This window comes from Leuresthes tenuis, unplaced genomic scaffold, assembly GCF_036924035.1.
Source record: "Leuresthes tenuis unplaced genomic scaffold, fLeuTen1.0.hap1 SCAF_16, whole genome shotgun sequence".
NCBI lineage: Eukaryota > Metazoa > Chordata > Actinopteri > Atheriniformes > Atherinopsidae > Leuresthes > Leuresthes tenuis.
The window spans coordinates 7,041,956-7,057,058 of record NW_027325370.1 but is presented as its reverse complement, the minus strand read 5'-3'; the positions used below and the strand labels follow the sequence as shown (position 1 = coordinate 7,057,058).

The 15,103-nt window shown below is 41.2% G+C and overlaps 2 protein-coding genes across 3 annotated transcripts; both read left to right on the top strand.

The window, feature by feature from the left end:
• Nucleotides 1–4,404: 4,404 nt before the first annotated feature.
• On the top strand, nt 4,405–6,897 carry hoxc6a (homeobox C6a). 2 transcript variants are annotated; one of them, XM_072366862.1, is made up of 2 exons: nt 4,405–5,345; nt 5,812–6,897. In XM_072366862.1, exons 1-2 carry the CDS (start codon nt 4,949–4,951, stop codon nt 6,117–6,119), a joined length of 705 nt encoding a protein of 234 aa, XP_072222963.1. In that variant the 5' UTR covers nt 4,405–4,948; the 3' UTR covers nt 6,120–6,897. The 2 variants fall into 2 exon arrangements, with proteins under 2 accessions (XP_072222963.1, XP_072222962.1); XM_072366861.1 differs by having other exon boundaries at nt 5,809–6,897.
• An 812-nt stretch (nt 6,898–7,709) lies between these two features.
• On the top strand, nt 7,710–10,554 carry hoxc5a (homeobox C5a). The gene is made up of 2 exons (XM_072366958.1): nt 7,710–8,376; nt 9,546–10,554. Exons 1-2 carry the CDS (start codon nt 7,899–7,901, stop codon nt 9,752–9,754), a joined length of 687 nt encoding a protein of 228 aa, XP_072223059.1. The 5' UTR covers nt 7,710–7,898; the 3' UTR covers nt 9,755–10,554.
• Nucleotides 10,555–15,103: the final 4,549 nt, after the last annotated feature.

The following is a 15,103-nucleotide window of genomic DNA, read 5'->3' as shown; positions in this document are numbered from 1 at the left end:
TTATGTGTCACGTGAGCCATGAGTCTGAGTAGCATCTTGGAACAATATCACGCTTTTTAATGTCACATAAACATGCACACATATCCTCAAAGTATTTAGGACACACTGGTGACTCCCGGCAGTGCCCCCTAGCGACCTGAGGTGTCGCATGTGGAAGTGGGCGGGTGTTGAGTCTTGTTGTTTATGGCTGCTGGTTTTCGGCGGCGGTTCACTGCGGATGTCAGCTGACTCCTGCCAGCGTGTAACTGCTCGAGCTGACACCGAGGAGTGTATCCGAGTGTCTTATTTGTTGTCCTCCTTTTGTAACTGAAAATTCAGGCCCTTTTTCTTGTTCTGCTTAGATGTAGTAATGAATGACATGCAGTATTTTGTATGAGATGACCATCCGCGACATAACCACTGACGACGTCATAAGAAGTTAACACGAAATTTTATTTGTACCATTAATAATTATAATAATTATAATGATAATAAACATGATAATAATACAAAAACCATGACAAATAGTCCCCATGATCATTAAAAACAGCAGCAATAACATCAAACATTTAAAATGAATGGGAATGGCGTTATAAACTGGGGCATCACAACTACGTCATAAATGAAAGGTGCATCAAACACAACTCAGTTTCTTGGACTGTTTTTTTTCAGATTTGATCAGAGGGGGAGAAAGAAAAAGAAAATATTTTCAACATAACAATTTACACAATAGTCAGAACCAGACCTACAAGTGTGTGCTTGTGAGAGACATAATGTGCAAGAAAAACTGGAGAATATATCAAATACAGAAATAGCCCAGCACTGCTAGGTAATATTCAAACAACGTGTAACTACTACAGAAGAGTCTAAAAGCATCTTAAATACACTGTGTGTGTGTGTGTGTGTGTGTGTGTGTGTGGTGGGGGTGGAGGGGTGAGCGAGTGAGTTGGGGGGGAGCAGACTGCAGTAATATCTGATCATTTAAAGTTCAGCTTGAAGAAAAGTCCCCTCTGAGTTTTCTTGTCTGTTCACAGACAAAATATTGTTCTGTGTGATAAATTGCTTTCATGTGTTTCTGTCTGCTGCTGCAGTTCCGCGTTTCAATCTTCTAAAATACAATAACTGGCAAAGTATCCTTGCGGAAGCCTATAAAGTCGTATAACCTACTGTTACACACGTTGTTTGCTTTTCCCTTATGAAACATTGCTGCTGCAATGGATCGTGTCCGCTTTTGCCTGCAGAGAGAAAGAGACAGACATACAGACAGTCCATTTAATAGATGCCATTTAGGTTGTTAGGTAAATCTTAGTTTGCAATAAGAGGGGAAAACCGCAGCCTATTGTTTAGCCTTGTAGAGTTTTTAAAACCAGAGATAGGCTCACATAAAACTTCATGAAGTCATGAATATGTCCGCATCACCACATTTAGAACCTCACTTACAAACCTCGACAGGACAAAAAATTTTGCCTTCTAATGGTCATAATTTATGAAGTGTGGATCAACATGCGCTCATTGGGCAACAGCTTCCTGAGTGCTTAACGAGCATAAAGCCGAACACTTCCGGACATTAATTGGGCCAGCCAGCGATGGCAAAGTGCTTATAGAGGGGCTTTACATTGTTAGTATGTGAATTACTCCTTATTAGGAGTGGGGGAGAGGAAAAAGCATCAGGGGCTGACCAGACTTTGCTTCTTTCGCTGTGTTTTTAATCATGGCTGATAATGTAGAAATTTTAAAAGTCCCGTATAACTAATACTGAGTTATGTCGTGACGTTGGATGGCAGCTGCTCTCTGTAAGCGAGTAGAAAATAAGCTGTGGGTTCAAAGACGTGGATGGGCCTTGTTGTGCTGCAAGGGAGCACGCTGTTCAAGTTAGGCCTGGGCAGCGAATGAACTCATTTTAGCGTAATTTTAAAACCAACACTACTAATACTACTACTTATAATAATAGTAATAATAACAGTAATAATAATAGTAATGTTATTTAATGATAATCGTCTACAATTTACGCATTAATGTACATCACTTGCTAACTACAAATTAAGCCACATGAATTGGTCACTAATGCTAAGTGTTGTTTCCCTCTGTTTATACAGACCGTCATTTCAAATACAACACTTTCGTCCGGGATTTTCTCTCTTACACTCATTCATCATCGGTCAAAATGTCCTTTTCTTAAAATCGTGGAAACGTGAACCAAACGGCTTCCTCTCTTCGTGCATCAAAAGCCGTGCATGTGATTTGCCTCACGGGCCGCAATAAAACACTAAAACTCTGGGGAAAGAATGACCTTTCTGATTCTGCACACTGACACAACCTCTGCTGCATTCCAATCCACACATTGGCTTCACTGTTCAGCCTTTATTTACAGCCTCAACTTTATGGACGAGCGTGTTTTTCCTGTTTGTAAGAGAGTGTGTGTGTGTGTGTGAGAGAGAGAGAGAGAGCAACAAAACAAAAGGAGGGAAGAAAAAAAGCTGTGTTTGGAAAGCAAAAATAATTCCTATCTCTTTTATTTGTACAGTGGCCATTAAAAGTTGTGTTGATATCAAACGCTTTTACAGAGATTTTATAAATTGCGCGAAAGGCAACGGAAATGGTCAAACTACCCGATGGCGTTCACAAGTCCAATACGCATCCTGTTTCTGACACAGTAAGCATGACAAATTAAGAAAGTCACACTGCTGAGAGCCGTTTTTTCCCACATTTTGCCTTTTATAGTGTTTAAATGCAAATCAGGCAGCAGGCGGAGGTCACATTTTGTGTCCAACATGGGATGTTTAGTTGCCACGCGTTATTTTCTCCGACGTTGAAAGATGAAACATTGTGTAAATCCCCCCAAAAAATGTCTTTTTGTGTATGTTTTTTTGCCCCCATCATCAACTGATTCACAACTTCATATCGAAAAGAAAAATAAAATACCCCCCCCCCCCTCCCCACTAGGACAACTACGTTTGTCCATTACAGTCTCCAACTTTTTCGCTTTTTTGTTGCCTGATGCGGATGTCACATATGGCCACAAACAGGCGACGAAAAACTTTTATTGCACCAGCTACTTCCTTCTCTTTGTTCTTGTCTCTTTTTATGGGCTTTCCAAGATCCCAAACAACAGACCAAACAGTGTTGCACCGTTAGGATTCTGTTAAAGAAATCACTGAGCTGAACCAATAGGCTGCTGTAGCCAGAGCGACTGCGTTTGAGCAGACATTTTCAATAGCATTATTGATTATTTTATTGGTATCTATTATGGTTGGTTGCAAAACGGACAGATAATGCGAAATTGCCCTTTGAAGTGCATGTATAGAGTTTTATTTTTCATTCCGTTTAAAAGCCTCTAAATTGGGGAAATGGGATATTTGTAAGATAAAATGCAGTGTCCTAAACTTTTTTTCCCCCATGAAGTAATTCAGAAAAGCGGACAGGCTGCGGTCCATGATATAATATTTTACGATTTAGGAAGCAGCCCATGTTGCCTTGTTAGAAGTTTAAGGTGTGCCAGATTTATACAGAACACCTCCAAAGTGATTTTCAAACCCACAATTTGCTGCAGAGGTAATTATCGGTTCCTGTTTCCTCTGGGAATGTCGAGGTATCAGATCAGAGCAAAACAGAAACGAAGCGAACATCCCGCTGTGTTTGACTCTTCGGTGTGAAAAATTTATCTGAAAGCGTGCACTTTATTACTGGGAGTTTAAGAGACTGTACCTGACAAGTAGCCGCTCATTGTGAACACCGGACACAGCTGGCCTGTGGATGAATTTGTCTGACGTCTTGCTGGACAATAAAATCGCAAAAGTGATTCTTTTTTTTCTTTTCTTTTTAAGATGATGTGAGAAGTCATTCTCCCAGTCGCAGTTCAGTTCTTAAGGCTGTACCTGCACGCGGTTTCCCTCCCTTCTTTAGCTTTGCCTCCTCATGCTGTGCAGCGCTTTCATTTCTGAACCTGGGAGATTTCTGCCTGAGTTGCAAAGCTTTGCTGCAGAGATAGTTGTTTGTGAGCTGGGGAACGTCACTTGTTTTATTGCCCTCACAGAAGAGAGACCATAAACGCATTCGTACCACCTACACCCTCCCCCAGTTCACTGCTAAAGCGTGGAAAGTACTCACTTGCCAGATAATTCATACACAAAGGACACATTAAGAGTTAGTTGGGAACTCTCATTTGGCTGAGATAAACATTCAATGCCTCATATTCGTTTGAATCCTAATAGAAATGCAACTACTAAGAGCAGCTGCTGTAGCCTCTATCTCTGCTGTGGTGTTGTGAAATAAAATCTGACTTAACAACACGCGCGCACACACACACACACACACACACACACACTCATACACATCTAGTTAGTATTTCAGTTGAGAGCTCTGTATTGTATCTCAAAATAGCCTTTAATTTTGTTCCTGAATTACACTCTGTAAGACACACATGAACATGTTTTCGTGTACTTTCATCTAGATTTCCTGCTTCCCTTCTATGTAATCACTGCACTGAACGCCGTTGGCCACATTCTACGCTGTGGTTTCCTTTTAAAAACGACATACTCTTAAACTTCAAGCCAAAAACTTCTTATCCAGCCAAGCTGGATAGTGTGCCTCTCCAAGTCTACGTTGTGTTTATCGGCATTTAGCACTAATGTTCAAGCTCTGAGCTAAAAGCTACAGATTCGTCTCAACTCCTGCGTCTCAATTGGTTGAGAATGGTCAGCTGACATTGTCATATTGTCTCTCACCGAGCCAAGCCTCAGCTATAACACTCGGGTTTGTGCGTCTTAACCGGAGATTGGAAATTAATAATATTCAATCCTCAAAGTAGCCCACTTCCAGTTAGAGAGGCAAAAAGTCAAGGAAAAAACTGAAGATCTTGGAGAAACGTGTGGTTGGTTGACACAGACGGGAAGAAGATTTACTGAGAAGGAGATTGAAAAGAGACCGATAAAGAAGTGGGGAGAGTTGGAGAGAGGGTTACAAGCAAGGTATGAATTCTTATTTCGCAAACCCGTCGCTCTCCTGCCATTTATCCGGTGGTCAAGATGTTTTGCCTAACGTCCCCCTGAACTCCACTACCTATGACACAGTCAGACATTTTTCGTCCTACGGCGCTGCTGTGACCCAGAATCGGATATATGCACCTTTCTACTCCCCTCAAGATAATGTCGTTTTTGGCTCTGGCAGAACACAGTATGAGTACGGATCAAATGTGTTTCTTCAAGACAAGGACGTGTTGCCCAGCTGCAGACAAACAAACATGGGACTCAACACACAAAGCCACATTGCTCAAGAGTACAGTCTGGATCAAGGAAGAGCAGGAGCCCAGGAGCAGAAAAGTAACATCCCGATCTACCCGTGGATGCAGCGAATGAACTCACACAGCGGTGAGTTTTACTACGACAAATAAATTAAGGAAATGGGCCAGTTTTACGATTTGTCTTACCAAGAGAGTAAGTTACTTTTTATGGCCTCATAAAACATTACTGTATCCTCTCGACTTGTAGATGGGCTCTAACATGTGCAAACAAACACCTTTCATTTTAAGAATGATATAGTGGTCATGATCGGTAACATGAGACAGAAAGGATGTGTTAGGATGTTTTCATATTTTGCATATTAAGGCAAAGATGCTCTTGGAGATAAGATTGTGTATATTAATTGCATTTCCCCTTGTCCTTTCGCTGTAGATTTAGATTCTCGCTCTTAAAATGTGGCACAATTTGTGATCAGCTATCTTATTAAGTACCGCCTCAAGTATAACCAGACCACAGGCAGAGGCATGTTTGCATGTAAAGCGTGACTTGGCTTTGTAAGTGATTAAATTAGTGCCTTTACTTTATATTCCAGCAGGAGTGGGCTACGGGACGGACAGACGCAGAGGACGTCAAATATACTCTCGTTACCAAACACTAGAGCTGGAGAAGGAATTTCACTTCAACCGCTACCTGACCAGGCGCAGACGCATCGAAATCGCAAACGCGCTTTGTTTAACAGAGCGGCAGATCAAAATTTGGTTTCAGAACCGACGCATGAAATGGAAGAAAGAGAGCAACCTGACCTCCACGGTGTCTGGAAGTGAACAGACAGGAGCCACACAAGAAGAGGAACGCGGTGGAGCAATTGAAGAAGGGAAGGATGAGGACAAGAAGAAAGAATAGTTTGAAGAGGGAGGGGGAAATCACCTGATTACCATTCAAATCCAACGTAACTACCTAAAAATCTATATGGACTTGAGAGCGACTTCACTGCATGATGGCTGCCCTGCTGCTCTTTATCTCATATTGACCACGGGAGTATGTGGAGCCTTAGAAAATCCGAATTATTTCAGCCACAGTTTGGTCTCTGTGTCAGTTGGAGCATTGAGGTTTTTTTTTATTATTATTAATGTTATTATTATCATTATTATTATTATTGCTATGTCTCACCCTGTATTGTGAAAATAAAAAGAAGTATTATTTTCTGCGTTATTTCCCATGCCAGGAAATCTGTGTATTTACCACCCACACCCCATCCATCACTGTGAACTCTTTGATCACCACACGTAATACAGTGTTGGTTTGACTTAGCTCATTATTGTACATGCACATTCCACGGCATTACGCAAGAAAAAAACGGACCGGGCGGACACTCACTTGACCACAGTGTAAACTAGTACTTGAATTGTCCGCGGAAAAGGGCCCTGAAAGTTGCACGGAGAGTGTCCAATCCACGCGCAAACACAACTGAAATACCTGTATATAATAAAAGCAACAGTATACTATGGCAATCCCGTGAATACCTGTGCATTTGCGCTTTGTTAGGAGCTGCAGTATGTAAAAATTGCGCCTAACGCCTTGTTTCGACCATTTCACACAATAGGCCTTTCATGTGAGATATTTGTACACTAGTAATTCTCCACTTTTGTTTGAGAGTTAAAAAAGTTCATGTTTTGTCATAACTGTGTATCATGAAATAAAATCTTTGTAAAACTTTTGCCCTGGTTATGTCTGTCTTGTTGGGGGCGTTTGCATTTGGCGACATGATTCAGACGTCTTTGAAAAGGCAGGGTTTTCACTGGAGCACCAAAGAGTGTATGACCGTGAAAGTCTGCCGTTACTTTTTCACTTCATCACGAGTTATTTTCCTTTTTTGTGTAATATTGAGTAGGCTGCACGGGCAAGCGGAAACAGATCGGCTTGGAGAGGCATTTTAAGCAAAATTCTGCCTCTTTAGAATTATCTTTAGAACCCTTTCTTATTTTGGTTGGTATCACGGGAGAACGGGAATGAGCATTTGGACAGTATGAACACCATAACATTCCGATATTCCCTCCAGCTGCTTTACGGTAATACAAAGTCACGACAACCACAGCGACGTTCGTGTTTCAAGAAATGCATGCCTAAAATATTAACCTAGTATTATAATAATAATGATAATAATGATTATTATCGTTATTATTGTTAACATTATTATTATTAGGAGTACACTACTGGACCCGAAGTGGGTCAGTGGCAGAGAGCTCTGGCCGCTCCTGACCGTCCTTTCTCCATTCCAGACGCCAGATGACGCTCTTGTCTTACTGTCCTGCCCTTTTTGCGCTAAACACCCCTGCCTGGTCCCCAACAACCAACAGCTCAAAGTTTACCGGACACGTTTCTCCTATTCATCAATATCCCCATTGAGCATCAAGCCAATTTATGACTGGCCAACATGCGCACGTGATCGCATACAAATACCCCATATTTGGGCAGCGCGCGCCGGATCAAGAATTAAAAAAAAGATACCAAAGCCTTCTCCACCTATAAATCCTGGATTATTTTTTTAAGGCAGACAGCTCTGAATTTTCCAAAAGCGGCTACAAAGAAAAGCAATGATCAACAAAAACAAGGAAAACCCCGCAACTCCCATCCCGCTGTCCTGTGTAGTTTAAAAAAAGAAAGTGTCGGTGCTAATTTGAAATGAGCTCCTATGTTGACAGCTCCGATCTCAGGCAAACAAGCGAGACAACTTCTCCTAACACTATGTTTAGTTTCGATCTTTCTGGGCGCAGGTCCAGCCGCTATGAGGGTGCTAATGTGAACGGGATTTACTCTTGTCCCGTCCCCACGACCTCTGTCGACCGGGAGGAGATGAAAACTAGCCTGCGTGGCAACACGGATACTCCTCTCCCGTCAGGACCACAGATAACCATGATCTCCAGTAGCTCGTCCGTAGACGCAAGCGGGCTTAGCTACGGCAGCAGCACGCTGCTGGGACTCGGGGTTGACAGAGACCCGGACAGAAGCGCCAAATCCGGCGGCAACAAGAGCCAGGAAATCGGCAAAAACGCGGACAACACGCAATCAGTGAAACGAAACACAAATGTGAACCAGCGTCAGGACAGTGAGCAGCGGCCACAGATTTATCCATGGATGACAAAACTGCACATGAGCCACGGTAAAGTTTGCCTCTTTTCTAAAGTGCGGCTAAGATGCTTTCCCTTATACACTCTTAACGTAGCAACTCTTCTTTTCGCTCGTTCCACTGTCCCTCTTGAGTTTTATAGGCCAAACGCAGGAAATAATAAAAACTCGTGGTCATAAATTTTATGACAAAGGCATCCATTGCTCGTAAACCTGCTCTGTTACGGTGAAGAGGTGATCTGTGGTGTGATTTATGGTCGTATGATTGGATAAGAGACCAAAACTATGATAAAACTACGAAATAATATCACAAATCCAAATGAGAGTATTAGTTGCTGCCCTTTTTTTTGTTCATGTTTCACACAAGGAGGAAGAGAAAGAAAAAGCTTTAGCCCTAAATTGAACTCTGGGAAACACCAATGCCCTGACCCAATCATGAACTTTTCACCTCGAAAAGATTTGAATAGGCATACTCTTTCCCCGTGCCCTTAAACCACTGTCTCACTATTTGGACTACAAGGCAAACACTTTTGCTGGAAAAAAAATAATAAAGCCACTAAACCTGTTTTTAGTTCCTACATCATGTAAATATCCAGGAGCACACTGGGATGTTACATATATGAAAGTCCAGCAGCGCAGGCCTATGGCTTTACTTGGCCCTGTGTCAGTCTATAAATAGATAAATATCTGGAAAACATCACTTTCCGTTTATTAATTCCGCTTATTTGGACTGTACATATCCGTTTCTGCTCCCACGACATTGTACTGCTCTACACTGTTGTGGCGCGGTATCAGACTGAGGCAGTGTCTAAAAGGAGGCCCACATTTTACAATTATCTGATTTTACGTATTGAAATTAAAGAAGATTTATTAACCAATAATATTGTTCTTTATGTCTGAAGCGATGAAGAGGGCCCTCTTAGTTTACGCTTAGTATATTTATAGTATCTGGCCAATCATCCTTATCAGCACATCATAATTTTTTTATTGCAGAAATCCACAGTATTATCAGGCTAGATTAAGTAGTGTGAAAATATTTGATCTTTAAACGCTGGGCTGGGAGGGGGGCTAAGTGGGTAGATCTTTGCTTGCAGTTTATGAATAACCGAGATTTATCTAATGCAATAATATCTTAATCTATTATTAATATTTATTGACAATTACATTGCTATTGAAAACTAACTTATTTTAATACCACTTTAGAATCGGAGGGTAAGCGGTCCAGGACCAGTTACACCCGCTACCAGACTCTGGAGCTGGAGAAAGAGTTTCACTTCAACCGGTACCTGAGCCGCCGCAGGCGCATAGAGATCGCCCACAATCTGTGTCTAAACGAGAGGCAGATCAAAATCTGGTTCCAGAACAGACGAATGAAGTGGAAGAAGGACTCAAAGATCAAAGTGAAGGAGTAAAAGGGCACCCATGCAGCACGTTTTCAGCCCCTCGCTGACTGCACAGTGTTGGAGTGCCGCCTGACCTTCGGATGAACCGCTAGGAGCAATGACATCATGACACCGCTCTGCGTGCTTCATCACCAATTATGTGTCACTTGCTGCAGTTTGGGACCTAATGTATTGAATATCACTCACTTTGATCAATCGGTTTACATTTCTAAATTAATTTGCCGCCCATGCGATGATAACCTCACTTTACTGCGCGAAGGGAACAGGAGGTTGAGGGGAGCCCTCACGCTGCCAGGCTTTGGTCTGCATTGCACTTAAAAGCTGCACAATATTAATAATCTGTGCTCATGGTTGGGGTAAGTGTAGTGGTGGCTGGACGGTGACCTGCATCCTTCCTATGTCATAATGTTGTTCAAATATAAGGTCAGTAACTCAAGAAAAAACTAAATAAATCTCAACTTGTCATATAAGCAAAGTGTTCAAAACGACATTCCCTCTCGTTTTTTTTCTTTTAAAAGCAGTGTGTTGCAGTCAGGGTGTTGTTGAACGTGTGATGTGTTCAGTGAGCACTGTCTTTGGATTCCTGTGAAGGCATCATCCCTGTCTTCTGTCATATTCCTATGAATCTGAAACATGTGTACTTCAGTGTTTATCTGTGATAATAATGTAATGTGCAATGAAGCGATCTCTTTCCCCCTTTGTCAACTAAAGGTGCCTGGAAAAGTCAAGGCCTGGACTAACTAATAGATGGCCTGTTTGTGGATTGTAACCAATAAAATCATTAAAATTGAGGAAATATCCCACTGCCAGTGTGCCCACTTCTATAATACCCCCTCACATCAAGGTTATAAGGTATTAGAGAAAATAATACAGTTGACTTAAAATGACTGCTTCTCATTTTTAAGCTGTGTATCCTCTGAATAAATTGCACGTCCTTTAAGTGTAGAATTCTTTTGTTTGACGACGTCTCTTTAGTCTTCCCCAGAATTTTTCAGGCTGACAAACGCGCTCTGAAGTTTAAAGCCCTCATAAAACTTTATTGCCCCTCTTGCACCACACCACAGGCACACTCCGTTTCCTGTTTTGTCAGGGAAGGAAGGGACACACTAGCCTGTGATAACAACACAACATGAACGCTAAACTTTGCTTTCCTGTCGCCGCAGACTGACGCGTCATCAGTGAAAAGGCCATATGGCCACTTTATGATATCAGCTTGCTCTTTAATACCAATGTAGTTAAAGCAGCACTACTGAGTATTATAGAGGACATAAAATCAAGCCACTTGCTGGGTGCCTGAATTCAACTGTAGCGTTAGTGGAAGTATATGACGCAGAATAGCCCGAGGTTACGAGGCAATTCTTCTCTCTACCACTACTTAAAGAAAATTAAAAAAAAAAAATCAACTCACCTCTCAAACTAAAAGCTTCCTACTGAGCTTCCTGGATTTAAGACAACCGGCCAGCTAAGCGTCCACTTTCTCTGCGCTCTGTTGGGCCTAACCTATATGTGGACGATGTATTCAGTCCCTTTTTGTATGTCTTTCTTTTAGGATATTTTAAAGTTTACAAGGTTACATATGCCAATTGCCCCAAGCAGGGCCTGTGAATGGTGCATGGGGAGCACGTGGTGTCATTTAAGTGGGTTTTATGGCCTGGAAGAGCTGACAAACCTTCGATATATACACATCATATATAATCTTAACTGTCCGGAATCGCAGCTGCTGGCTTCCCCTTATCGGAGGAAGAAAGGGCTTTGTGGCAGTGAGGATGCAGTACCTTTCTCCGGACTGTGGAGTGGAGCGGTGCGGAGGTCTACGAGCTGCGGCTGTAAGTTGCTTTTAACTTTGACTAAGAGGCCCGCGTCTGTGGCGTTATTTCAGCCTGAAAAATGTCGCTTTTGTTTAATGTTAGTTTGACTTTGAATGCATGGACGTTCAGCCGTCTAACTCCGAAATAAACGGTGTTAACTGACCATGAATATAAATGCAGTTGTCATGTTATTGAAATAGATGGCAAATGTTCGTTTTAATATGTTTTAAAGGATATCTACATGTTCACTTCACCACCAACAACAAAAAAAAGGATCACATAGAAATGTGGATCATAGCCATTTTATTGACATGACGCTTTAAACCAGCATCGCTCCGGAGTTATTTAGTTGATCTCTTGCATTTTCGTCTTTAAAGAACAAAATAATGATAATATTATTAACAATAGCAAATTATTTTTAAATTCTGCAGCAAATTCGACCCACTTGGTCAGACGGCTTGATTCAACAGTTTGCTCTGCATGTCAGTAGTGTCAGTGCACCAAAACCCCTTTTTTTAAAAAAACAAAACAAAAAGTGACTGAGGAAAATTAAAAGTGAGATAGAACTATCAAAAATCATCTGGAGTCCTTCCTCACCACCCAACTCACCCTTTCCCTCCCCCTCTTTCACACACTCTCTGCGACTCTCTTGCTTGCATGCGATTTGTGAAAGGAAATATTTTTGGTTATTTTGGAGTCTCTGTGGCAAATAAATTAGTTATTGTCCCTACTTTGATGTTGCTATGTTGTGTAACACATTGCACGTATTTACTGTGAGAGCTGGACAAAAGAAAAGATTAAATTATATGGCTTTATTGTTTCACCTTGAAGCCGCTGTGCTGTTTCTGCTGGTGAGCTGGCATCGTGTTGTTGGAAGGTCATGTCTCCAACAATAAGTTTTGCAGTGTAATTTTGTAACGATCCAAAGTCAAACCCAAACAGTCTGGGTGTGAACTTTAGATCAAAACGTACTTTTAACGTTCCCATATAGTACACAAATATCTCTTATTTTTTGGCTTGTTAACTCATCCCATAGAGAGCTATTACGGAAGTGATCAGTTTGGAGACTGGTGGGACAATGTACACTTTCCTTGCCTCTGTTGAACACATTATTTAATTACCCGTATGTATTTAATTACCACAGCATGGAATAGCACTCTGTTCTTATTCAATGTGTGGAATTTCACATTTTGTTATCAAGTTTCGTGAGTTTTATGGCAGCTAACAGGCGCCTGGTGCAGCAGGGATGCACCTGCAAACAGTAATGCAGAATTGGGAACCAATAAAGGGGATATTTGCCGTTAACAGAAATAAAAAGACTTATCTTGATTTTAAACTCTCATCCAAATTAGATTGTTTCCTGTGACACGAACAAGTCGCCTGTCACTTGCTGGGTTTCGTCTTATTGAGTTGCCCTCTGTGCGCAGCATGTTTTTGTCAGGATAGAGTTGCAGGTTTGCTTTCAGGTGTTCAGGATCAATCGTGCACTTTCAATAGGGGGCACTGTGTAACACGCTCCTGTGTGAGTGATGCACTGTGGGGGTATCATGTCCAAGCCATGGTATCTTGCAGAGGTCATTTCTTCCAGAGATTTGATTCTGTTTTAACCCCCCTCCCTACTCAAAATTTCCTTTTTAATTCTAAATTATTCTACTTCCAGTGCCAAGAAATAATCAGTCATTCCCAGAATAAAAAGTTTTTTTTCTTTTTATTTGGTCAAAAACAAATTGATGGTTTCTAATAGAAATACATTTTGAAATCAGTCACTGCATCGAAATAATTTCATTCTTGTGGCTTCCAGCCAATGCAAAGATTGACTGAAATATATAGTTTAATCCTAAAACAGCTCCTGCTCAAGGTAATCCAATAACTCCATCGTAAAAGTGAAACGGCGTAAACATCCGTTTTCACTGTGCTCTTGTATTCCTTTCTTTGACCTGTGGAGCTGACATCGTCATCATTCAATCCGCAGAGGTCATTTCCGGGTGAGCACAGACCTCTCTTTGTCCAAATAAGAACCATAAAGCTCCATTACTTAGTTTCGGAACATGGCAAAAATGTATTTGCAATGCGAAGACAAAGTCGTGATTTTTTTTTTTTTTATTGACCGAGCGCCATAATTCATCGGCGCTGAAGTCCAGGGATATCTATTCATAGCACATTTGCCCAAGGAAATGCCAAAAAAAAAACTTGTAAATTTAGTTTCGCTGTCTGAAAACGACCCGTCCTAAATGTCTGTCCCCGGTCACTGTTCTGCAGGAGCTCGTACATGTCAGAGATTTTTCTAGCACAGCCTCCCTTCAGGAGATGAGAGAGGACGTTGGAAACAGAAGTATCATTAGGATAAGACTTACAACAAAACAAAAAAAAATGATATGGCATCATTGCAACATGATTTCTTTCTGCTCATTTCTCGTGTTTGTTTCTTTTCTTAACAATTTTGACTTTAAAAGTAGACAAAAATAAGCTGTGTTTTCAAAATTGCCTAAATTTTTTAGCCATAGATACTTTATTTTTTACATTTATTTTCAAGACTATCTATTTCAAGACTTTTTTGTGACATTTTAAATTGAGCAAATAACTCAATATTGTACACAAAGTCCAAGCTGATTTATTTGTATATTTCGCCTCCAAACGCGACTTTGCAAATGGGACCCTCACTAAATTAATTGAATTAATCTAATATATGTGTTCAGGAACATCGTCCCACTCATATCCACCTGACTTCAGTCAGGAGTGAACCTTGTGGTGGAGCCTGTAATTTGGCTGAAGGCAAACAGCTGTCTCTTCTGACATCTGGCCTTTGTTTATTCATTTTGTTAGCGCTTTACTTGTTTCGGTATCAAGTATTAGATTGATTAAGAGCTTCTTAGACTGGATCTAATTGATATTCAGAAAAGAAGAACCGAGGTTTCGGAAATTAGCTGCATTTGACTGTGCAGTATAATGAACCACAACACTGCAGCAAAGCCAGGCAGCGGTTTATGTGGGGAGAATACAGTTTCTAAAACCACCTTTGCTCCCCTGGCTTTTAAAGACTATTCATATAAGATTAGCGTACAGTCTGTCTGCACTTCATTAAAACTTTTTTATTCTAACTGGACCATCCACCCTAACGTTATTACGCATGTGGAGAGTAAGTGCACAAAGGCTGTTAGGTTATGGGTTTAATTAAATGCGCATCGTAACCATTTTCATCAGGGAGCACTATCACTGCCCTGCCTACATCCAGTTCAGGTACTCGGCCACCAAATTAAAAACAGCCCCAAACGGACAGAGCGACCTCTACATATTTTAGCACAGATTTATTTTGTTTACACATGTAACCTACATGTGCGAACACGCTTGTACAGCTGTTTTGCAGTGTGTGTGTAGGGGGGGTGGGGAACTTCACAATCTCTCAAATGAACAAATGAAACATCAAATTAGTCCGCCTGAGGGTCTCATTTTTTCTACTTCAACATTATAACTAGTTATTGAACTAGGTGCACGATCTGAAAGCCATTTGTGGGAAGAAAGAATTCATTGCTGTCTCTCCATCAATAATCCT